Below are 24,671 nucleotides of genomic sequence, written 5' to 3' on the forward strand. Positions count from 1 at the left end.
TCTATGACTCTATGACATCTGGAAGGACAGTCTCTCCACCTTCAATTGTTCATCCTGTGTGACATTCCAGCCCACGGGAGTGAAGTCTGGGTCTAACCCTGCTTCTGCAACCCTGAAACCTAGAGAGTCACTTTTGCTTGCTTGTTTGTTTCTTAAAATGAAAGTTGAGATTCTGTGACCAAGCAAAAAATACAAGTACTCTTGACCTACATATGGCCTGGAGAATGCATGCCAGCGCACCCCACTCCAAGCCGTTAAGCCGCCTCAAATGCTACCATTAAGCTTTTGACCCTTCTATAGATCTTGCCAAGATAGGAAAGCTATCTAAATTGTAATCATATTGTTTAAAATTCAGCCTAGATGCTGGGCACTGGGCCAGGCAATGGATTAGCCGCTGCCACAAGATAAAGTTTGAGGCAGATTTATATGCCGGATTGACCTTGGGGTTTCTTTCCTTTATAAACTAACTAACCTGGCTATTTCAGAATCTTTTGTGTCTGGAGGCATGTGGCTCTCCGCTAGATGTCATCAGTACTGAACTTGTAGGAAGAAATGATTATAATTCCCGGTAAAGGTCAGCAAGAAAATTCAACCAGCATTTCATTTCAGAACCTGCTGTTCTGCTACCCTCTAATGCTTCCCCTGCTCTGCACAGTAACAGAAAAAAGAAGTCATGTGTATTTTGATGTTACACACATATCCACCAATTTTTATTTATGCATCAGATTAGGGCCACATTCACATTATACATTTAAAGCAGTGCCATACCACTTTAAACAGTCATGGCTTCCCTCAAAGAATTCTGGGAGCTGTAGTCTGTTAAGGGGGCTAGGAGTTGTCAGGAGACTCTTATTTCTCTCCCATATAGGGTTGGCATGTGTCCTCTTTTTCCAGGACATGTCCTCTTTTTCAGGATTAAAATTTCTGTCTGGGCAGTTTTTTTTAATTTGGCAAAATGCTTGGGATTTTTGGTTTGGTTTTTTTGTTTACAGTAACCCAAGATTTTTTTTTTTAGTGCATTAGACTCAGATCTAAGGCACCCGGCTAAGCTAGTTAGCAGCAGAGAATCACAAAAGAGCATCATCTTAAACTAGCGTCATACTGTAGAAATCCCTTCTCTTGTGGCTGAACTAAAATGACACTGACTCTGCTACAAGATCTTGAAGAAGAAGTCTGGAAGCAAGAGTTAATATTCCCCTGCCCTTAAGGAGAGTCCATATGTACATGTTAAAAAGTTTAATTGTTCTGTGCACACTTATGTTCACAAAGATGTGAACATGAACCCAAATACTTTCATGTGGCAAGTGAGTGAGCAATATGTATTATTATTATTATTATTATTATTATTATTATTTTGTTGTAAGTTAAGAGCATTGCTACTAGCAATATATCACAGCTTCTATAGCCTACATGTAGTAGAGGTATTTAAAACGATAGTCGTCATAGTGATCCATAGCTAAAAGTAGAAATTGGCAAATGTATCCTCTTTTTTGCTCTTCAAAATATGGCTACCCTACTCCCATAGCTACAATTTACAGAGTAGTTTAACAAACCAATCCCTTTTCCCAGAGAACTCTGGTGTTTTAGATGAATGGTGTGAATGTGGCCAAAGTCATCTCCAGACCACAAAAGCTTCTGCTGCAGTAAACGTGTTAAGGTGCAGCAGAATGAATATACAATAAGGGTCCCTGCGTATCAAACAAAAAGAGCAAACAGACCTTGAAAAATGAAAATATACTTGTAATGTACTCCAGAAAATGACAAATATGACAATGAAAAATAGCACTGAAACTAAAACCGGTTGTTCCATAGCATTATTTTTCATAGTTCTAGTATTATTAATGTTTACTGCGGAGGTTGTAAATTACATGTATAGTTTCATATTGGTGGGTCTTTATGCTGATTGTGTATGGGTGTTTAAAATGCCAGGGGTCTCTTTGCTCTTGGTGCAAGAAAGTAATGCAGATCACCCCTTTGGATTCATAGGATTCCTTATGAAATGGCTTTCCTACATGGATACCAATCCACTTCCTCCTGGACTCAAAAAAGAAGCACACATGACCAAAAAGAAATGCCACCCCAAAGAAAATCTGACTCTAGCATAATCTGTCCATCCCGATTCTACCCAGTGAGGATTTCTGGGTAACACAAAAACTTGCAGATGTAAAATAATATCAGAGAGCCCTTTGGGCAGTAGGAAGGCCAGTCATTTAATTTGTGGAACAAGCTTCCATAAGCAAGAGCCTAATTCATCACATTGCATTCAGTGCATTTCTGAACAACAAAAACTTTCAGGTAACAAATGCTGCAGGTTCCTGGAGACATTGCTTTCCCCTGCAAACCAGTATGGCTGCTCTTCTAGAATTCATCACTACTAAAAGATTCTTCACATTTTCTTTTCTTTTCTTTTTGCAGGAGTAGGGGTAGTTTATGATGGATGGAGAATTATTGCTTTGGTGAAAGACCTGGCATTAGCCTTACAGGTCAAAATGTCATATATAGTAATATTATGCAAGTAAATAAGAGGGACTTTTGCCTAAGCTTGTTCCCTGGCACAAATATCCCAGCAGGTGGCACCATCTTACCTTATCTAACTGCTCCATGCATGCATTGTGGACGACAATCTTACAAGCAGCACATTTTCTTCGAAGAGCTGATTTCTGAAATATATATATAGTACCCATATGCTCATCAATATAGGAGGAGATAATATGGTGTGAACATTTTTCTTGCTCTTCCACGCTCCCTCCCACTTTTATTCTTGTCATGCATTCAAGATTTTCTGCTCCTGGTTGACAGTATGCAATTGGACAATGTGCTTTGTTGTCAAAATAATAAAACTTCTACCCTATCTATCTGTGACTTGCTCAGTAGTTAGGCAAGAAACATTCAGGTTACAGTATAAATAAAAGCACTCGTAAACATTGAATTGCCAAGATGTTTGGAACGAATAGTAAAAGGTTTCAATTGGTGGTTAGAAAGCAGCTTGCTCAAAGAAAGTATACTGGCAGGAGTAGCTTGAAAACAAGATGGAGCGGCTACACTAGCTATCCAACAGGTTGGTCTCTGTTGCTTAATAGGAGTGAGAAGGGAAGAGGCAAAGTGGTGGGGAGGTCAGTGCAGTGCAAATACACCAGCAGAGCCAATCTGGCATTCCTGTTGGTGTGTTTGCACTGTACTGGCATCCCCGCTCCCAAAACCACACCCACCTGCCCATCAGCTGGCATCTCTGGGGTTCCGTCTTACTGGCTGCTGATGCACCAGCATGTTCCTTGGAGAGGATGCCTTGTCAAAGCAGCCCCTTTCAGCCAGCAAGAGTGATTCCCGCACAGCTGGGTGCTGCTTCCCAAGCTTGTAATCCAAAGCATCATGTTGAAGGAGGTGGTGTTATACAAACAGTTTCCTACTGTATGTGCAGGGATCATGCAGATCATACATAAAACAATTGTGCCGTTATTCCTCTGTGCATTGAGGGAACACATACAGAAGGGAGCAGTGTCAATACAGCAGGCTTTCCCCTGTCCCCCAACTATACACATTCCCTGAATACTTAAATGGATGTACCCATCCATCCCTGAGTCTGTTCACACAGCTAGGGCCATATGAACACTGGGGTAGAAATTATGGGAGAAAAAGGAACACTTACAGAGAACTTAACCTGGCAGCTCTCCTCCCCCAGGTAGCACAGGTCCCCGGAAACGTTTGTCTCTAGCCAGAGATGTTCGCCATTCACTGCATTTTCCTGAGAAAATGAAAATGTTTTTTCATTCATTCAGTTAGCTACTCAGAGGGATGGGGAAAACCAACCTTCTGTATAGTCATTATGAGTAATGTTTAATAGCAAGAAGACCCAAGGTAAACATTTCAGGAGCTGCCTTCAAATTATAGACCAGATTCTCCCTGATACAGGGTTTTACAGTACAAACCTATGCATACTTACTTGGAAGTAAGTCCTCTTGGACTCAATGGTTCTTACTTTTGGAGAAACATTGAAAAGCATATTAAAATACAGGAGTCTTCCTTACTTTATCAAGATCAGCTGTAAGTCTGATGCAGTTTGGGGATTTTTTGATATTTGCTTGAGCATTTATTACATTTTTCAATCTGCTTTTCAAAATGCAAAAAAGCTGCAGTGACAACCAAAAAGCACACCTTTTTTTCTTTTAAAAAATATAAAACATTCAAGACAAATTGAAAGCCATATTCCATCCACAAGGGTGAAAACTACATTCCATGAACAAGGTTCATGTCTGGACTTTACTAGTGTGGAAAAAGCCCAGTGTTCTTTTATTTAACACATTCCCCACTTCTCGTTATGAAGCATAACTTTGGAGCTATCAATACTTCCCTCTGCCCAACATCCTTTGACACATTCATATTGCATATTCCAATTTCTCAATGGTTCCCCCCCCCCGCCCCCGCTAAACAGAATTTCATTTTCCCACTTCATTCTCAGGGCACCACAGAGTATCTTTAGGATTGTTCTGTGTGTGAGGTTAAGTTTACTTCTTGTTGCCAGGTGGCCAGGGGCAACATGTGCTTTTTTCTTTCCAGTAAATATTTCTTCTGCACTTTGCAGCCATGATGCATCATGATGTCTTCCTCCAGGCTTTAATTGAAGCATAGACACCTGTGAAGGCTGCAGAGCCTTTGGGTGAGATTGTGTGTTGAATGAATGAAAGAAGATTCACAAACACCCCTTGAGCACATCAAAGGTAAGTAAGGTAATTGTGACAAAAATCCTGCACCCATCTATGAGAATTTCACCCAACATTTTATCCACTTTGATTATGTTTGAATGCAAATGCTTTCCTCATCAATTGATGGGAAATGATAGAAGGAGGAGGAGGAGGAGGAGGAGAAGGGGAAATTTTTCAGCACAGCACTAGTTATAATATATATATATATACAATCATTCCAGCATTCATGGGCTCACTTTCTGTTTGTCCCACTCTGCATCCCATAATGCCCAGAGAGCATCATTGCCTGTCGTGCTCAAACAGAAGGAAGACACCAACCAGCTGTGCTAGTCATAAGGAATGTATCAAATATGTCTTCTAGTTTTTATCTGATAACTATCCATAACTTGCTTTTAGGACCACAAAAGCCACTATTTATAATAAAACTCAAGAGAAAAGAGACATTTTCGATCAAGCTTTCCCATCTTTGCAGACCCAAAAGGCAGATCGGAAAGCATGAAATGCCACAACCATGTATAAAATCTGAACGTAGGGTTGAATTCATGGGTAGACATTATTTGCCAAAGGCATTACATGGTACTTTTTTGAAATGTGCAGTGGGGATTGCTAATGGTCAGAAGCAGTTAAGGCTTTCGTTCTTCACATTTGACAGGTGGCACCTCCAGCAAGTCTGTGCTTCAAGATTTTTGTGTGCATCTATAGACTGGCCTTCCCCACCTTGGTGCCCTCCAGACACTTTGAACCATCCTTGCTAGAACGTTTGGAGTTTTAGCCCCAAACATCTGGAGAGCATCAGGCTAGAGAAGGATGATCTATAGATGGTGGCTTCTGGATTCCTTTCGGCTGGTGAGGGAGAAGGTGCCTACACTGTGTCTCTGAAGAACATTCCATGGTCATCTGAGCTTTTTTTGGAACCTTGGTCCCAGGGTATGGTCTGAAGGCACATGAAGCCACCACAAAGCCACCTGGGGTGGTTCAATGGCAGGATGGGTGACCACCTTGGAATTACCACATGTTCCCAGGTAGGTTCCAAGACTGGAGGGAAAGTGAGCTATAACTAACTAATATTAAACTGAGGATATTTATTTTCAAACAACCATAACCCAGAATAATAATAATGCAGCTTAAAGGGGACTCCAGCTTCCTTCCTTCCATAATACCAGCTTAATTTAAAACAAAAAAATTATGATGTTCTGCTTTAAGCAAAGAGCACCCAGAACTGCAACATGATACAAAATGCATTGATCACGCCTAATAGTTTGGCTTCTGCACTGCAAAAAAAAAAGAAGTCACGAGCAATATTGTTGCTTTCCAACCAGATGGTGTCCAACAGCAGATTACTTTCAATTAACTGCACAGCTTTGTGTCTTTCTAAACCATTTTCAATATACTGATAGTTTCAGTGTGCTGAAAGAGGAATTTATCTTACTATAAAAGTAGCTCATTAAAGAAATGGGGCAGACTAGTGAGACTAGTGAGAAAAAGGACAAATTCTTACTCCATTTCAGCAAATCCTTTAACTTGCTCTGTGAAGTAGCTTTTCCCAAAACAACATTATTTAAACTATATATTGGGGGGGGGGGTCAGAAAAACGTTTTGCAACCAGGCCATCAAATATATATTTTTAAAGAAAAGATTTAAAACAATATTTACATTGAAAAGAGTCTATCTGCCTTTCCCGATTCTAGTGCACATCGTTTCTTCATAACATCCCTAGCTAGATTTTTTTCTACAGGTAAGCATGGCCTATTTCTACAATCCAGTTGGGAAGACATCTCATTTCTCTTCATGCAGACGTTCTTGAAAAGGTGAGAGCACTGGATTCTCGATTGCCCTTGTAAATTACACCACCATTCCCACGAGGGGAAACGTAAAAGGGTGCTTCGTCAAGAGCCTATTATGTTGGTCCTCCGCAGTCAAATATAGCTTCCTAGGCCACTGAAGGTACAATTTAAATTGTGCTATTTTTTTCAGCCAACAGACCTATCAAGGCTTAAACTTAGAAACTGCCATATTTCCTTATGTCCTGTCATGATCCCTGTGATCAGCCAAGAGTGACCTCTCAGTCAGAATATCCATCGTAATATCCACCTGAACGGCAAAGAAAGACAGCAGGGAGAGGCAAGTTTATCTTTACTACTTCCACCAATTGACATCCAGAAGGGATATTACAGTTGCCCCCTAGCTGACTAAGCTATATTCCCCAGATATATAGCTTTCTTCTTTAAAAACAGCCTCTAGTCCTTGTAGAACCCAAGATTATGAAGCTAAGCCTGTGAGCAAGGTTCTCTTCATCCATTTCGGGATAAGCTAGACTCTTCCAGGCTTTTAAAATTTATATTTATCTCATCTTCCCTCCCAGGAGTTCAATCTGGCACACCTCCCCATTCCCCATTTTATGCTAAGAGCAATGCAGTGAGGTAAGTCAGGTTGAGAGATGGCAATGGGCCCAAGGGCACCCAGGGAGCTTCATGGTGAAGATTTAAACACTGGTATTCCAGGTCTTAGTTCAACACACTGTAACAATTACATCACATGGATGCCCTCGCTCTCATTTTAGTTAATGAATGAGGTCACAGCAATTACTGACGTTTAGGAAAGCAGATCTACACAATTAGAAAAAGGCAGTGTGTGCACTCTCATTTATTTTGCATTCAGTTCACTCTCACTGCTGGCTTAGAAACTGGTGTTCAGTGGACACTCGGGCTGCGAACGTGATCTATGTGGGATGCACGTTCGCAACCCGCAGTGTCTGCAACCCACAGCGGTGAGTCTACGCACAGGTTGTGATTCGGCGCTTCTGTGCATGCGCAAAGCGTGACCGCCGAAACCTGGAAGTAACCCGTTCCAGTACTTCTGGGTTTCGGCGGTCCGTAACCTGAAAAAATGCAACTTGAAATGTCTGTAACCCGAGGTATGAGTGTACACACTATGTTAGACCCAATCCATATCCTGTATCGGTCCTGTAATTTATTATGAAGTTCTACTTTTTCATGCCTTTCCTGCTTTGATCTGAACAGAATAAAAGAATGACCTAACTGTGCTTTAAGCCAGTCAAATGCCCTCCAATGTTTTGGGACAGCAAATTGGCACACAGACCCTGCACCATCCCACCACTCCTGTCGTTCGCCTGCTCTCACCCACCTCTGCTACTGCCCACCCGCTCACCCCATCCCTCAAGCACCCACTCGCTGCCACCTGTCTACTCCCTCCCTCACCGTCCCCCCTCCTGACTGTTGGTTTCTATTTCCCTCACTGAGCAGCAAACGCAGTCACAAGGCTTTGTTTTGCATTCCACAGTCAGAGTACTGTTGGGTTTCCCACGGGAATGGGAGACTGGATGTGACGTTCACCGGTTTCCTGTTTTTCACTGTTCTCTCGGAGTTCTTTGTTTCCGAGAGGAGTTGCTTCTCTGCTCTCGCAGAGGCAAGATGCACGTTTGTATTCTCTCAGCATTGAAGTGTAAATAAAGTTAAAGTATGTGGCACATACTGCTCATCCTTCCGCTGTGTGGACTACGCTGTTTAGGCTCAAGATAAGGAGCCTATAAATCTCCCATTGACCACTTCCCAGCTGCCATTGCCCAACAGCCCATCACCTCTGCCGCTGTCGCCTCAGCCAACGCTATCATGGCCTCGGGTGAAGCCACTGCAGCCTTGGGGGAGGCTGGCAAAGCTGGCACATCCTCAGGTGAAGCCAGTGCGGCCAGCCCAACCGACACCAGCATAATTCCAGAAGCCAGCTTCCAAAAGTGTTGTGACGGAAGGAGGAAGAAGAGTGGCAACGTGTGGGGGCAAGGTAGGTCTGCTTTTTTTTTTGGTCCCACACCCTGGTGTGAGCCAACTGACTCGCACCACAGGGCAGAATGTAAAAACGCCCATCTTTTGGTCCTGTGCTTTTGTCCTGCTTAAAATGGGACACCTCCGCAATATGTAATGTGTGAAAATTTAAAGGGAATGTTACAGGGACACACCCTTTGCCCACAGAAGATTATTGTTGGTTCGTTTTAAGTCTTTTGTGAGGGTCTTCCTTTGTGGAAAAGTGATTGCCAATAGAAAAAAAAATAGGTATCCAGGATCTTAGAGCAGCTGTGACTGGACAAAAGCTGCCCCTACCTGGCTCCCAAATGCAAAGGTATCAGGAAAGAAAGGAGACTAACTCAGCTATTATACCCTGTCTACATAAAGAAGACGTTCTAGAGGTTTCCTACCATGCAACACTCTTGGCAGTCTTCAGTCATTCAAACACCAACCTACAGTTATTTGAACTCTGTCTACTAGAAATGCCAACCAAGCTATTATTTGCGCCAAGGACATAACAGTACTAAATATCCAGAACAAAAAAGAAACACCTACACTCCATTCTAGTGCCATTCTGAGCTCCTTCACTGGGCCGTTGGTGATGGCAATGTTGAGGTTTTGAACGGGAGCCAAATGCTGAAGGCCGGATCTGGAAATTGCTTTCCTGCAAGAGGAAAAAAGAAGAAGGAAGCTATATAACTGAAGCTATAATTCCAGATTATTTCATTTTATCCTTATTAATCTATACATAGGAAACCTAGGAATGTACAGTTGAATAATTCGTTTTTCCACAAACAGTGTAGGGAATGACTCTTCCATGGATTCTGTGTGTCTTCCTTCTGGATAGGCTGCACAGGATTGCACTGCTCAACCCTTTCCATACATTCAATATCTGTGAATGGTGCTTGGGTGGGGGTGGAGAGCTACTGGTGTACTAATGGATCTGTGATCTGGACCTGCTTCCATCCACTCTGGGAAAATCCCAGATCAGTCCAAATTGGCCTGATTTGGTCTGGGATCTTTGATTTGTCCAATGCCAGTGCACATCCCCTACAGACACAATAGCAGTGTTTCAGGGAAATGGAATAATGATTCATTTCATAACTACCATTCAGTAAAGTAAAACATTCAATTTAAAAAAAAAAATTCAGCCAAGAGCAAGAAACTAAAAATAGTTACAGTAACTATGAACGAACAATATAGCAATGAACAATAGACAATGAACACTTATAACACAATGTGTGCATTTAAATATAAAGATACACAGAGACACATCTTCTCTATTTTCTGCAATAGGCTTTAGCTAGGCTGATGTTCCGGCTCACCCACAATATGAACCTGAAACATTTTCTACTAAATTTCTAAATGTGACTTCCTGAAAATGCTACAAATGCCATTGGGTGGAGCGTCACCCAAAGGCATTTCCAACATAACTAGGATGGAAAGCCAAACAATCCCAAGGCCAGTAACTGCAGCCTCAATCTCTAACCTCTCTTGTGGACATTCACCATGTTCACATTACTCATGCCAAGGCTCTCTGTATCCCTGCACCCATCCTGTTCTATTTATGTATGCAATGATGCAAATGCCTCAATGATGCAAATGCCTGTCGCCTGTTTCTTCTTCTCTTTCTGTATTTCTAACTCAGGCGTTGCCAACATGATACTCTGATGATGCTGTTGGACTCCAACTCCTTTCCAAGCCCCAGCCAACACAGCCTATGGTCCAGGATGATGGGAGTTGTAGTCCAACAACATCTGGAAGGCAACATGCTGGCTTTTCTGATCTAGAATATGTAATTGACAGTCTTGTACTGATAGTGGAAGCCTATGCAAGGACTTCTTCTAGTGCAACCAGGCTTCCCTTATCCCACCCCACCCCACCAATGGGCTCAGTCAGGAGAACCTTCAGAACAGGGGAGGGGAGAGCTTGTTCCATCAGGAAAGCAAAAAGCCTTACACTGATGGAGCGATCTCCTTAGCCCTGTGCTGAATCCCTCCCACTGTGCCCAAGCAGAATTAATGCGTACTTGATGTGCACAGTACAAAATGCCCTTCTCTCCACTGTTGAAACAACTCTTTAAGTCCAACTGCGTAAGATGGATCCTCCACTGTCTAATAACAACGTTGCCTTCCCATTACAATGGATGGTTTTGAATTATCTTTTGGGTTGCAAGTAACTGGGAAATCAAGACACAAGCTCTGAGATTGCACTCACCAAGAGAGGGCAGACAGAGCCAATTTATACATTATGAACTGGCCCTGAAATGTGCCACTAACACATGAGGAGTGTACAGAGAGAGGTAGAAGTAATAGCAGCAGCTTCTGTGAGCAGAAATTCCCTGACTCTTCATGTGCCCCATGCATGGAAGGGGTTTTCCATGCACAGAACACTATGCGCACACCCAGAATGGACCAGCAAACAGTTACATGAACAGTTAATTTACAGTTAATTAATAATAATAATAATAATAATAATAATAATTTTCATTTATACCCCGCCCTCCCCAGCCAAGGCCGGGCTCAGAGCGGCTTACAAGCAATAATAAAAACAAGTTGAATAATTACAACTTAAAAACAAAATTAAAATACAACAGTTACTGTTAATTTTTGCACTTATCCAAACTGATTCTTCCTGTGTTCATTGGACCATTCTAAACAAGCAGGGGGAGAGGATACCCACCCAACATATTTCTCTCCTCAGCACTGGCCCAGGACAGTTTGCTGCCTGAAGCGGGGTCTAAAAGGCATCCCCACCACCACCATGGCAAATATTTTAAAACAAGGTCTGGGAACGTTTTTCAGTCCAAAGATTACATTGCTTCATGAGCAGCCTTTCAGAGCCCACACAGCACTCCTCCTTCCAGGCAAGCAAGACAGTTAAAGGACACTCTCCAGCCAGGTAAAAAGGAGTGTGCAGAATCAGGCCAGTGAGGGGTGTGACAGGAGTGTGTCCTAGGCTGAAGAAGAAGAAGAAGAGTTTGGATTTGATATCCCGCCTTTCACTCCCTTTAAGGAGTCTCAAAGCGGCTAACATTCTCTTTTCCCTTCCCTCCCCCACAACAAACACTCTGTGAGGTGAGTGGGGCTGAGAGACTTCAGAGAAGTGTGACTGGCCCAAGGTCACCCAGCAGCTGCATGTGGAGGAGCGGAGACGCGAACCCGGTTCCCCAGATTACGAGTCTACCGCTCTTAACCACTACACCACACTGGCTCTGTGGGCCAGGTAACAAGGCCTGGGAGGTTACATTTGACTCCCAAATCTGAGGTTTCCCAACCCTGCTTTAAAAGGTCTTGCCACACCTGCACCTTCTATCTAACTTATGGGGCACAAAAGGTGATACAGGTGGTAGCCATTTTAGGCATGTCCAATTGACACTTGACCACTGGTGCCCAGGTCCTTTGGGACCTGGAAGAGTGGGAATGGGGGCAGAAAGGGGTGGGGCGGGAGGTGAATAGGATGGGATGGGGTGGGCTTATGCATGCCCTGTCAATGCGTGTAGGGGCCCAGAACAGAACCCCCTTACAAAATGGTCGCTGCCTGTATATAAATACATCTACAAATAAATAAACTCTCCCTTTTCTTTCATGGTGCCAACGAAAGCAGATTTCACCCCCTTGCTGTGCCAAAGCTCGATCCTCCTCTTCTTTGCTTTCTTGTTTTGAACAACCAAGGTCAAACATAAGTAATGTCTCTTAATGGGGACATATGATTCCCTCTCAGTGCCCTCAAGACAGGTTTGCTAGACTACAAGTCCCCTCATGCCTGATCATTGCTCATGCTGGCTAGGACCGATGGCATACCCTCCAATATTTCTCCCATGAAAACAGGGACGTCCCATTCCATAATGATAATGTTACTATTTACACCCCACACATCTTACTGGGTTGCCCCAGCCACTCTAGGCAGCTTCCAACATATATAAAAACAAACATTAAGGAAGGGACCCTTCCCTATACAGGATTGCAATCAGACAGCTCGGAAGTCGGATAACTCCATACCATCCAACATTTCTCCAATGAAATAGGGATGCAGGTGGTGCTGTGGGTTAAACCACAGAGCCTAGGACTTGCCGATCAGAAGGTCGGCGGTTCAAATCCCCACAACCGGGTGAGCTCCCATTGCTCGGTCTCTGCTCCTGCCAACCTAGCAGTTTGAAAGCATGACAAAGTGCAAGTAGATAAATAGGTACCGCTCTGGCGGGAATGTAAACGGCGTTTCCGTGTGCTGCACTGGTTTGCCAAAAGTGGCTTAGTCATGCTGGCCACATGTCCCGGAAGCTGTACACCAGTTCCCTCAACCTGTAAAGCTAGATGAGCGCTGCAACCCCAGAGTCGGCAACGACTGGACCTAATGGTCGGGGGTCCCCTTACCTTACCCTTAAGGAAAAGTGGGACATTCCAGGATCAAATCAGAAACTGGCATGGCTTCTCTCTAAATCAGGGATGTCCCTGGAAAATAGGGTCTGAGGTGGGAATTGTAGTCCACCATTATTTCTGGAGTTTATATAATTTGGTATTTGAATGGTTGGTATTAGGAATTGTATTATAATTTGGCATTGATATAATGAGGCTATTATTGGATTATTGTAATTGAAAACTAATAAAAATTATTATCAAAAAAACCAACATCATTATTTCTGGAGAGCATTACGTTGGCTACCCTTGGTCTAGATCAGGGGTCAGCAACCCGCGGCTCCGGAGCCACATGTGGCTCTTTTACACCTTTGCAGCGGCTCCGGGGCGGATACTAGCGAGGGGAGGAGGCCCATTGTGTGCCCCGACACTCCCCACTGTGGCGGGCGCTGTACTGGCTGTGACGTCACATGGGGGTGGTGCGTGCGTTAGTCACGCACCGTCCCAACGTCACCTTCCCGCCCGCCCGCCAGATTGTAAGGGGCATGTACGCTGGTCACTGCGCTGAAAGGGGGCATGTATGCTGGTCACTGTTTTGAAGGGGAGTGAAGAACACACACACACAAAAAGGTAACTTGTTAATTTAACGTTTATTTCTATGAGGAGGAGTAATTCTGAGGGGTCAAACAAAGAAATAATAAAAAAGTGACAAAAAAGTTATTTTTATAATGACGAGTTTTGCGGCTCCCAGGTTTTTTTTCTTCGGAAACGGGTCCAAGTGGCTCTTTTTGTCTTAAAGGTTGCAGACCCCTGATCTAGATTAAAACGTTAGCTGCCACTCTGACAAACAAGCAAACGAAAAGGCTAATAAGCAGTACTTCTGTCTTGGCAACAGAAAGCAATGCAGCAGAACTTGTGATTGACAAACAGAACCCCATTGCAACTGTATGTCATAAGGCCTAAGCATTCTAACAGTGCCCGCCCCCCGCCCCCCCAAAGAAAAACAAACAGGTTTTCTTTCACAATAGCATTCCAGTAAGACAATAGCTATTTACAAATGGCCATCTGTCAAGGCTTCTTTAGCAGTGATTCCTGCCTTGCAGGGTCTTAGACTAGGTGGTCCCTTGGGATCTCTTCCAATCCGACAATTCTATAAAATTTTATAAATCTCTCAAACTAGGTAGCACTAAAGGATCAGGAGTTCCAGGGCATGCACGAAAAGCCAGATTGAGAGAGAAAGAGGCACTCGTTAAATAACACATTTCCAAATATATTTCTTTGCCACCTCATTATCATCCAGCTGGCTTTCTGTACTACAGTATGTCAGAGAAATGTCTGCTTTATTAGCAATGTTCTAGCACACCAGCCCAGTAGAGACATCACCTTGCCAACAAAGGTCCATATAGTAAAAGCTATGGTTTTCCCAGTAGTGATGTATGGAAGTGAAAGCTGGACCATAAAGAAGGCTGATCGCCGAAGAATTGATGCTTTTGAATTATGGTGCTGGAAGAGACTCTTGAGAGTCCCATGGACTGCAAGAAGATCAAACCTCTGGAGGAAATTAGCCCTGAGTGCTCACTGGAAGGACAGATCGTGAAGTTGAGGCTCCAATACTTTGGCCACCTCATGAGAAGAGAAGACTCCCTGGAAAAGACCCTGATGTTGGGAAAGATGGAGGGCACAAGGAGAAGGGGACGACAGAGGACGAGATGGTTGGAGAGTGTTCACGAAGCTACCAGCATGAGTTTGACCAAACTGCGGGAGGCAGTGGAAGACAGAAGTACCTGGCGTGCTCTGGTCCATGGGGTCATGAAGAGTCGGATACGACTAAATGACTAGACAACAACAAAGCACACCAGCCCACTTTGGATGAAACAATAAACTATAGCTGGTCATTATGAGAATCTTTTGGATCAATTCAAGGGTGGGCTTGCTACTTGCTCTCCCTTCTCCTCTTCCTCTCATGATGGAAGCAGATGTAAAATTTCTGGTCATGGTTTGGCGCAAGTATTTTTCCCTTTTCATCCAAATACAGGAAACTATGGTTTCTACAAACCATACTTACATAACATACCAGGATGGAAACCCCCCCACCTGTTGCCATTAGGGAGAGTTTGAATGTGCATTTCCTCCCTCTGTGACAATAATGACTATATTAGGGCTGTAACCCTTGATCAATTTTAGAGTAATTGACTACAAAACTTTTAAACTGACTAACAGGTCATGCCTGATTAATGAAGCAACTTACATACTTACAGAAATTGCAGGTGTCTGCACTATCTTAGAAGGGCATTCCCCATATACATATGTCATCTAAAAATATTCAGAACTATTGGTTTAGTTCTTTAAAAGTAGATGCAGAGTTAATCAAACAACTAAAACTAATTTAATTAGATGACTAAAAATGACCCTTAATTGGGTGAAACCATTACTATATATTGATTGCTGTAAGCCTTTAAGAAAAACCAATTACTCGATTCCAAGCCCCATCATTCCTGGCTGTTGGCCTTGTTGGCTGTGACTGATGGAAGTACTGTAGTATCTAGACAGGTTCCTCACTCCCTGTTCTAAAGTGAGTTGTATTCATTTCTATTAATTAGCAGCCCTAGGGGACTGAATAACAGAAGGAAAATGATAAATAATAAAAGTGAATAATTAGCAAGGTAAATTCTGCAGCCGATATCATTCCCAGAATCATTGTTAAACGAATTACTGTGGCTGCATTATTTGCCACAGCTCATCCAAAATCAAATCCTGAACTGGATTTCATGGGCATCCAAATGTCTACCCAGCCTCCACAATAATAAGCTATCAATGAACCATGGCCAGCTAAGGTAAACATGCCTGACGAATGGCTACAGATGGTCCCATGTCACACCTCAGATACAATTTCAGGTCAGGATTAGAAGTGGGTGAACTTCTTGTAACAATACCTCAGCATTGGCTGAGACCTCTTGAAAGGTGATCTAGTGATGATGTACTTTCCAACAGCATGCCTGGCTATGTTTCTCCAGAAACAACTTATGTAAATCTGCCAGGTAAGGATTTATGGTTCTGAATCAGGAGGTAAACAATGCTGGACTGTTATGGAAACATTTCTGAATCAATTTGTACTTTAAGACTTCTGGCTGAGATATGGGTTGCATGACAGCCTCAACATAACAAAACAAAAAGGCTCCTTCAAATCCATTGCTTTTCTGGCTACAGAATTGGGGATGGGCTCAGTAGCACTGCAGGAGGGAATAAAAGAAGTAAGAAATTTGATTCTGAACTGATTTTAGAATGTATTTCAATTAATTGACTGTGGCTTTATGTAAACTCTGCTATTTTTACTATTGTTAGCCACTCTGAGCCCAGCTTTGGCTGGGGAGGGCGGGATATAATTAATTATTATTATTATTATTATTATTATTATTATTATTATTATGTTTAATTTGCCAGTGTTACCCTCATGATGACATCTTCTTGAAAGAAACACTGGAGGGTGAAAATTCTGCTACCCCCAAGTTCCCTGTTTCAGAGCTTCGGGGGGTCTCAGGATAACTTCTGGATTGGGAGTATGGTAATCTGGTGATTGCCAAATGTCCAAGAGCATTCTGTTTGCCCTAGCCTAAGGGTAAGTCAATGCAATATCATCAGACTACAATTCCCATCATCCCTGACCATTGGTCATGTTAGATGGGGCTAATAGGATTTGATGTCCAACAAAATCTGGAGTGCACCATGTTCGCTACACCTGCCCTAGCTTACAACAGCATGTTCCTGATATGTTGCTTCCTGTTGTGTCTCGACCTCTGTTCTAATGATGAATGGCCTGGATCTAGCCTACTTGAAGTTCTTCTCCTTATGGGAGATCACTCATTGATCCTTTTTAAAGGAACCACAGGGGAAGCTTGCTCTATGACCCTGTGCCACAAGAGGTGTCATCTGGGGTGGGGAAGGAGAAACAAAGAGAAGGACTTTGGATCCCCAATTTTATGGGATACTTTCTTGAGGAATCCTCAGACCTGAACTTTAGAAGCCTTTTTTCCTTACATGACTTCTGTTGACTAATTTATAGACTTCTATTTTTATAGAGTTATTAATAGTGAATGTGAACCAAAAAAAAAAAGCCTCAAGAAAGCCAGGATATAAATATACTGGTAGCTGCTCTGGAGGTCAGATGTGGTCCCTGAGGACTTCAGCACATGAAGCAGTTGAACTTGAGGAAGGAGAGAGGACAACATGGTGAATACCAGTTTTGCTTCCATCTGGATCAAGAAACAATGGTTTAAGCTCTACTTACAACCCACAATCAAACCATGGTTTGCAGTCCTAGCTTGCACTCTACTTACATTTGAACCCACTACATCTTTCTGATTTAAGAAACCCCAGAAGCACTCAATTAAGATGCAAGAGAAGAGAAAAAGAAATGAGAGCACGCAGACACTGTACTCATTTTTTTTGGGGGGGGGGAATGTGATCTGTCGTACAAAGATAATTTCATCTGATCTGGGCCAATATCACCTCCATGATGGATGAGTTGTTGCTGTAGAATAAGAACGGAGAATCTGTGGCCCTGAAGATGTTGCTGGACTACAACAACCATCATCCGTATCCTACAGAAGAGCCTCTCAATGGGAAAACATGCAGCATTTCTATCACCTCTGCAAAACGTGTTGATTCCCATTTGTGGAGTTGCATCTGTGTCCAATATTATTAACTGCTAGGGAAAAAATGAAAACACTCATGTTCACCCAGGTATTTGATGACTGAAGAATACTGCTCTTGGCAACTTGGAAATCGCTAGAAGAGGCTCAGTGGTTTAGACCACAGCTCCACCTGCATCCCTTCTATAAGAGCACTTTCATGGAGGATAAGAGATGGTATTCAACTGCATTTTACTCAAAGTAGACCCATTGCTGCTGGAAGTTGCAAATGGAGATGCATCAGGTTAGTCTGCTGTGAAAAGCAGACTCAGCAAATTCCACCGTCATCTGCTCACCTTTGTCTTTGCATAGAATTACAGTGTGAGAGACATCTGACATTCTACATTCATACAACTGAGAAACCAATAAAAGAAAACCAATAAAAGCCCATGAGTAGGCAAACTAAGGCCCGGGGACTGGATCCAGCCCAGTCGCTTCTAAATCCAGCCCGTGGACAGTCCAGGAATCAGCGTATTTTTACATGAGTAGTATGTGTCCTTTTATTTAAAATGTATCTCTGGGTTATTTGTGGGGCAGAGGAATTTGTTCATTTCCCCCCAAAAAAATATAGTCCAGCCCCCCCCCCCCCCCCAAGGTCTGAGGGACAGTGGACCGGCCCCCTGCTTTTTTTAATAAAATAATATTTATTACTTTTAAAACTTACAAAAAAGAAAGAGAAGAAAAAAGAAAAAAAGAAAAAAAACAAGAAAGGGGGAAAAAAATACAATACAATACAATATATAAACAATACAAAACACAACATTGACACATTGACCTAAACAAAACAAAACAAAAACAATTTAAAAACATACATCATACCATTTCAGTACTCTATCTTTCATACCCTTGTTTCATCGACCTCCTCTCACCTCCCTTTTTGTATTCCACTTCTATTAATTGTTTCAGCAATTCCTTTCCATCTTTCTCTATTTTCTGTCATATAAATATCTTAACTTATTTTTACCCTTATTTTCCATTAATACTATAATGCTTATTTATGCTTAACTCCTTATAACATTTCTACTAAAGCCATAAGATTTCATTCCAACATTTTTCTAACACTCAGTAATTTTACAATATTTCTATTTCTAAAAATAAACTTTAAACTTTTTCCAATCTTCTTCCACCGTCTCTTCTCCCTGGTCTCGGATACTGCCAGTCATTCGTCAATTCCATATAGTCCATCAACCTGGTGATCTTCTGTCCGAGGCTCTTAACTCTTTTCCAAGTCCCTTCTGCAGGTCTTCTTCATATTTATACATGCACTTTACTTTGTCTTCTACTGATCTTGTTCTTATTTTCCTTCCTTTGATATTGAAGAGCAGATCTCGGGGAAGCTCCAACCTAGCAATGCTTTTATTCCTTCTCGACAGGTCAACCAAATCTCCATGGTTAAATCTAAAATCCATAAGGTATTTCAGGACATGTTTCAAAATTCCTCCAAATCTAAAGGCCCCCACAGCTCCAATCTCCTCACGACCCAAGTCCAAATCCCAAAAGTCAGTAAATCCCTGCATGAAGGGATCTATCCAACTTTCCTTCTCCAGTCCAGGCAGGGCTCCGATCCTCAAAATCTGACTTTTTCTATATTTAATCATAAAAGGCCTCAACTTATAGTCCTCAATTTGCCTCTGTAAGGCTGGGGCTCCCACTTGTATTACTTTAGGTTCAACAACAGCAACTTTCTCCTTTGCCTTCTCGACAATTTGCCCTGTCAAAGTAGATTCCTGTATTAGATCCTGAATAATTTCTGTATTGATGTTCACTTTTTGTCCCAAATTAGTCACTTTTTGTCCCAAGTTATCAATTTTAGTAGTCATAACATCTGTCTTCTTGTGGAGTTGTTCCAACGAGTGACTTATCTTGCATAATGCAATCACTAAAGCTTCTTCTGTCGACATTCTCAAATAGTTCAAGGTCAATCCCTGATTCTCACAGTCTCTTATCTTGCAGCTGGTTCCCCCAGCTCAGCTCTTATAACAGTTTCAAAGGCTCCCTCTAGAGGGAAACAGTTTCTATTTGTGTCAATCCTTTTAAGCACAGTTCAAACAGTAAATATAGTTTCAATTTTCAGTTACTTTTCCTCCTTTTTAAACGCAGAAGAGGACAATGGAAACAATATATTTCTCTTATTTAGCTAACTGTCAAGATACGTTCTATTCACAGCCAATGAACTTCAAAACATCAATCTTACTGGCAGCCCCTTTCCAGGTTCAAAGCGGTGGTGATTTAATTTTCATCACTCTCTCCTGCAGGCTTGCGCGATCCAAAATTTCCCCCCTCTTCTCCTGCTTCCAAGGGGGGTTTAATAGTTTTAATCGAAGGAAGTTTAATCCTTTGCGGAAGACTTTCCAAGACCTTAGCTTGCAGCGTCTTTGCTTCAATCTATTTACAAAAGGGGAAGGCGGACTTCCTGTTTAAAACCTTCCCATTTCGGTGTCAAATTAAGACATTTATAGATCCAATTTTCCGTTCTACTCACGGGTAGTTGTTTAAAATCGAATTGTCCACAGGAAAAAGTCAGCGCTCTCCGGCAACAGCAATGCGGCTTCACTCCGTGAAAGAAGCAATCAATTTGAAGCACCACGCCGCTCACCCCATGCTGATCCGGATCCCCAAAACCGGGTCTCCCCGCGAGTAGGGGAGGCGAAAAAGGTGCCAGCCGAATCCCAGGTTCACAGGCTTCTCCCGCCTGTGATTTTTAATGGGTCTCCGCCTTCGCCGTGGCGGCCAGACCCTGTTTCCATGGAGTAAATTCCTCCCAATCAGAGGAATTCTGCCATTGCCAGAGGCGCTAACCCGGAAGTGGACCGGCTCCCTGCTGAAAATGTTTGCTGACCCCTGAACTAGCCAGTCATTGAGAACAAAAACTGAACATCACAGGCAACAACTGCCATTTTAACAGTCTTGCTACATTCCTTAACTTCACAAGCCCTTCAACATTTCTCTGACAAAAAATAGGAACATCCTATTCCATACCCTCCAACATTTCTCTGGTGATTTTCATTGACAAATTACTCAGAGCTCAACTTGTTACATCACAGGATCCACTGTTGATTCAATAAGGGCAGAGCCTGATTCTCTACCCTAAGCCTTGTTTTGATAAACCCTCTCCTAACACTCTGGGCATGTAGGAAATCCCATATAGCAACCCTCAAGGGAACTGCTTTGCATACAGAGCTGTGCCTGAATCTCTAAGAGGCATAAAATGCAATTAGCCAACAGCATTAATCTCATTAAAATATCTCCCCGGGGCATTAGTACTACCTATTTCAAAAAAGGAAAGAGTGTCTTTTGCCCAGGTATTGAACGCGTTTAGCAGACTACATTCCCTTTTGCTCATCTTGCACAGTTCAGTCCAGTATCAAAGCTGGCTGCAAATGCACCCTCTTATTGGCCCCCAAACATCTTCCCTTTGAAAACTGTGGTTTCTCAGCTCAGCACTCAGAAGACTGACAAGAGGTTTGCCCATTAAGACATTTAAAATAATCTATAAAACTGCAGTACTGATGTCCAGGGCAGAATTCTGGCTCATTTCTGCGTACATAGAGGTTGTGAATCATAGAATCATAGACACATTGTGCCTCTTCCAGACGTTGTTGGAAACCAGTTCCCATCAGCCCCAGCTAGCATAATAATAATAATAATTTTTTATTTGTACCCTGCCCTCCCCGGCTAGAGCCGGGCTCAGAGCGGCTAACATCATATAAATAATACAATGTGCATAAAACAAGCAATCAATCTACAATCCTCAGGTTAAAATTGTAAGCGGTTAATACTCGCCAGGACCAACTGTCTCCACTGATATTATAAGGACCTGAGAGTGGGCTGGGAAACCTCCTTTGTGCTTGTTCTTATACAAAGAGAAAATGAGTCAGACTGAACCCTGACCAAAGGCCTGGCGGAACAGCTCCGTCTTGCAGGCTCTGCGGAAGGATATCAAAACTCACAGGGCCCTGGTCTCTTGTGAGAGAGTGTTCCACCAGGCCGGGGCCATGGCCAAAAAGGCCCTGGCTCTGGTGAAGGCCAGTCTAATCTCCCTGGGGCGTGGAATCCTTAGGGTGTTTTTATTTGCAGACCATAAGGTCCTCTGTGGGACATACCAGGAAAGGCGGTCCCATAGGTACAAGGGTCCTAGGCTGTATAGGGCTTTAAAGGTTAAAACCAGCACCTTAAACCTGACCCTGTACTCCACCAGTGCAGCTGGTATAGCACTGGGTGAATGTGATCCCGTGGTGAGGACCCTGTAAGAAGTCTCATCGCAGCATTCTGCACCCGTTGGAGCTTCTGGGTCAGTTTCATGGGAAGCCCCACGTAGAGTGAGTTACAATAATCAAGCCTGGAGGCGACCGTCGCATGGATCACAGTGGCAAGGTCAGGGCGAGAGAGGTAAGGGACCAACTGCTTAGCTTGGTGGAGATGGAAAAATGCAGCCTTTGTTATAGCTGTAACCTGTGCCTCCATAGAAAAGGAGGCAACAAAGATTACATCCAAACTCTTGACGGAAGGCGCTGGCACTAGCTGCACCCCCGCAAGGGATGGGCGTTGGCCCCCCAACCCCATATTGTCTCAACCCAGCCAAAGGACCTCTCTCTTCAAAGGATTTAACTTCAACGGCTGATGGTCAGGGAGGATGGGAGCTGTAGTTCACCAACATCTGGAGAACACCATCTTGACTATTCCATGTACATGGAATGATTGATTTAACAAGTAGCCGAGGTAAGAAAATAGATTTTCAGAAAGCACATGACTATTCCCTGATATTTTTTTCTCAATCTGCTAAATGGGGGGAAAGGATAGTGCTTCTGTTGTTGTTGTTGTTGTTGTTGTTGTTGTTGTTGTTGTTGTTGTTGTTTCAGTAGCATAATCCTTCCTATCTTTTCTTTCTTTCACCTGTGATTTCTTTCCAAGGGATACAATGAAGGGGACATGCAAGCACTCACTGTCTGGGGCTAAGTAGAAAGAACTCTGGGTGGAGTAGGAAATGCAAATCCTTTAATGAAGGATGCTTGCCTACTTACATTGTAGGCATCAGCATTCCTAATACTGCCTCATCTTCCTTAAAAAAACAAAACAGGACCATTTGGTCAAATCCTCCATGGATAACATCAATTTAAATTAACTGAAATCCTGTGCCATTGTCTCTTTGTAAAACTGATATAAATAAAAGCTTACTTGAGGAGCACTTTGCCTTGAGTTTGAGGTGGCATTTTTGGATCTCCCCTTCTCCATGTTTTCTTCACAAAAACCCTGCTATATAGGCTAGGCTGAGAGATGGTGACCATGCCCAAAATCACCCGACAAGCTTCACCCAGCCAGCATTATGCCTGTGCAGAAATCTGAATTCTGACTTCCCAGTCCGACGCTACTCACTATACCACACTGCCTAACCTAAATGCCTATTACATTGTGTTTTCTGTCCATAAACCAGTGTTTTCCCATGCAACCAAGTGTCCTACCATTTATGTAGGAAATGCTGTTTGAAAGCCAGAAGCTCCCCAATCTAATACCACCATAAGACCCATCCATATTTGAGAGATAGGGCTGGTTGCCATGACAACTGTAGCCATTTTCACAGCAAGATAGCATCATTAGACCTAAAGAGACTACAAGCATTACAGCTATCTATCTATACAGGGAGGGGGGGGGGAGAGGATTGCAGATCCACCAGGGAAATCCCTGATTTAGAGAAGCCATCCTGGTTTCTGATTTTATCCCAGAATGTCCCTAGTTTCATTGGAGGAAGGTTGGAAGGTATGGAGTTATCCGACTCCTGAGCCATCTGAAGGCAACCCTGTGTAGGGAAGTTTTTTTAAAAATTGTTTAATGTTTTATTATGTTTTTACTGTATATATGTTGGAAGCTGCCCAGAGTAGCTGGGGTAACCCAATAAGATGTGTGGGGTATAAATAGTAAAATTATCATTATGGAAAGGGATGTCCCTATTTTCATCAGAGAAATGTTGGCAGGTATGACATTGTAAAGGCCATTCAGAGAACTATCTTACATGGCCTAGTAGTGGTACCCTCCATCTCAATGTTTTCCAACCTCTTCAGCAGCTTTAGACTCCACCTCAGGCCAGGCTCAGCCAGCACAGCACAGCAGAATACTGGCTGGAGTTGACAGGAATTGTGATCCAAAAGGGAGACTGCGCACCAGATTGTAGGCACCAGGTCTAGTCTGGCCAGCGGTGCTCTCCGAGGTACCTCCCAGCACTGCGATGTCAGAGCCGCTTAACTGAGTAGTAAGGCTTTTCAATCACCTCACATTGCATTTCAGGAACGTAGGAAACTGCCTTATACGGAGTGAGACCACATCGTTCCATCTAACTCAGTATCCCATTGCCCTGGACAAACAGAAAAGCCTTGTGCTGTATGGGGAAAGGGCTTGAGAGGGTAGGGAAGTGAGAAGAAGGAAGGGTGTACTGGAAATACCTTTTGAAAAGACCAGCAAGTAACATCCTCAGATGCGGCATTTAAACCCCAGAAATTGTCACCAAAAGGCATTTTGCATGCCAAAAATGTGATTAGATAATATAAATAACAGAGAGGCAGCATGCAACTTCCAGAGTACTGCCCTGCCTTGGGCACCTGGAGCTGCTACCGATCTTTAATAGAATCGGGAGATGCTCTACTCAGTATATGCACACATAAACTCCAATAATTCCATCCAGCGAAGCTTGAGATACAGGCGTCATTCTGCGTATCAAAGACACCAGACAGAACTGCAAAATGCACTTGACAGATAATAATACCTTTCTTTCACACTAGGAAAACATTAACTTATTGCCTGTAGCGGAAAAACAAACAGCTGGTTGTCATGAGGCTTATTTTGATTAATTCGTGTGTATGTGTTAAATGAAGATTTCAATATATGTACATTTATTCATTTGAATAAAACTGTCTTGTTTAAATCCATCTTGAGCTAACAAGGAACGAACCTGCTTTATTCCAAGTATGGGCGTTCTGGGGTCATTGTGGAGGATATTCTTTCAATCTGGATAAGAATTCACCTCCTACAGCACCTTACATATATCAAGCATCCTCATATTTTTAAAGGGGGGCGATTAAGCAGTGAGTCAAATCCTGGCACGAAACGCCATGTGTAGGCAAAATGGCACTGACATAA

General features: G+C 42.8%; 2 protein-coding genes across 10 annotated transcripts in view; both read right to left on the bottom strand.

Moving 5' to 3' along the window:
• DGKI (diacylglycerol kinase iota) overlaps positions 1 to 24,671 on the bottom strand; it is a 251,072-nt gene that overhangs the window by 128,053 nt on the left and 98,348 nt on the right. For all 8 annotated transcript variants that reach the window (XM_079992291.1, XM_079992288.1, XM_079992294.1 and 5 more), the window contains exons 2-4: positions 9,056 to 9,164; positions 3,647 to 3,742; positions 2,586 to 2,660 (exon numbers count right to left, since the gene is read on the bottom strand). In XM_079992291.1, coding sequence (XP_079848417.1) covers positions 2,586 to 2,660; positions 3,647 to 3,742; positions 9,056 to 9,164 — 280 coding nt within the window. The remainder of the gene's footprint in view (positions 1 to 2,585; positions 2,661 to 3,646; positions 3,743 to 9,055; positions 9,165 to 24,671) is intronic.
• Positions 1 to 24,671, bottom strand: part of CREB3L2 (cAMP responsive element binding protein 3 like 2) — a 298,302-nt gene that overhangs the window by 79,022 nt on the left and 194,609 nt on the right. The window lies entirely within an intron of this gene.

The sequence above is a fragment of the Podarcis cretensis genome (assembly GCF_951804945.1).
Source record: "Podarcis cretensis genome assembly, chromosome: 10".
Taxonomy (NCBI): Eukaryota; Metazoa; Chordata; class Lepidosauria; order Squamata; family Lacertidae; genus Podarcis; species Podarcis cretensis.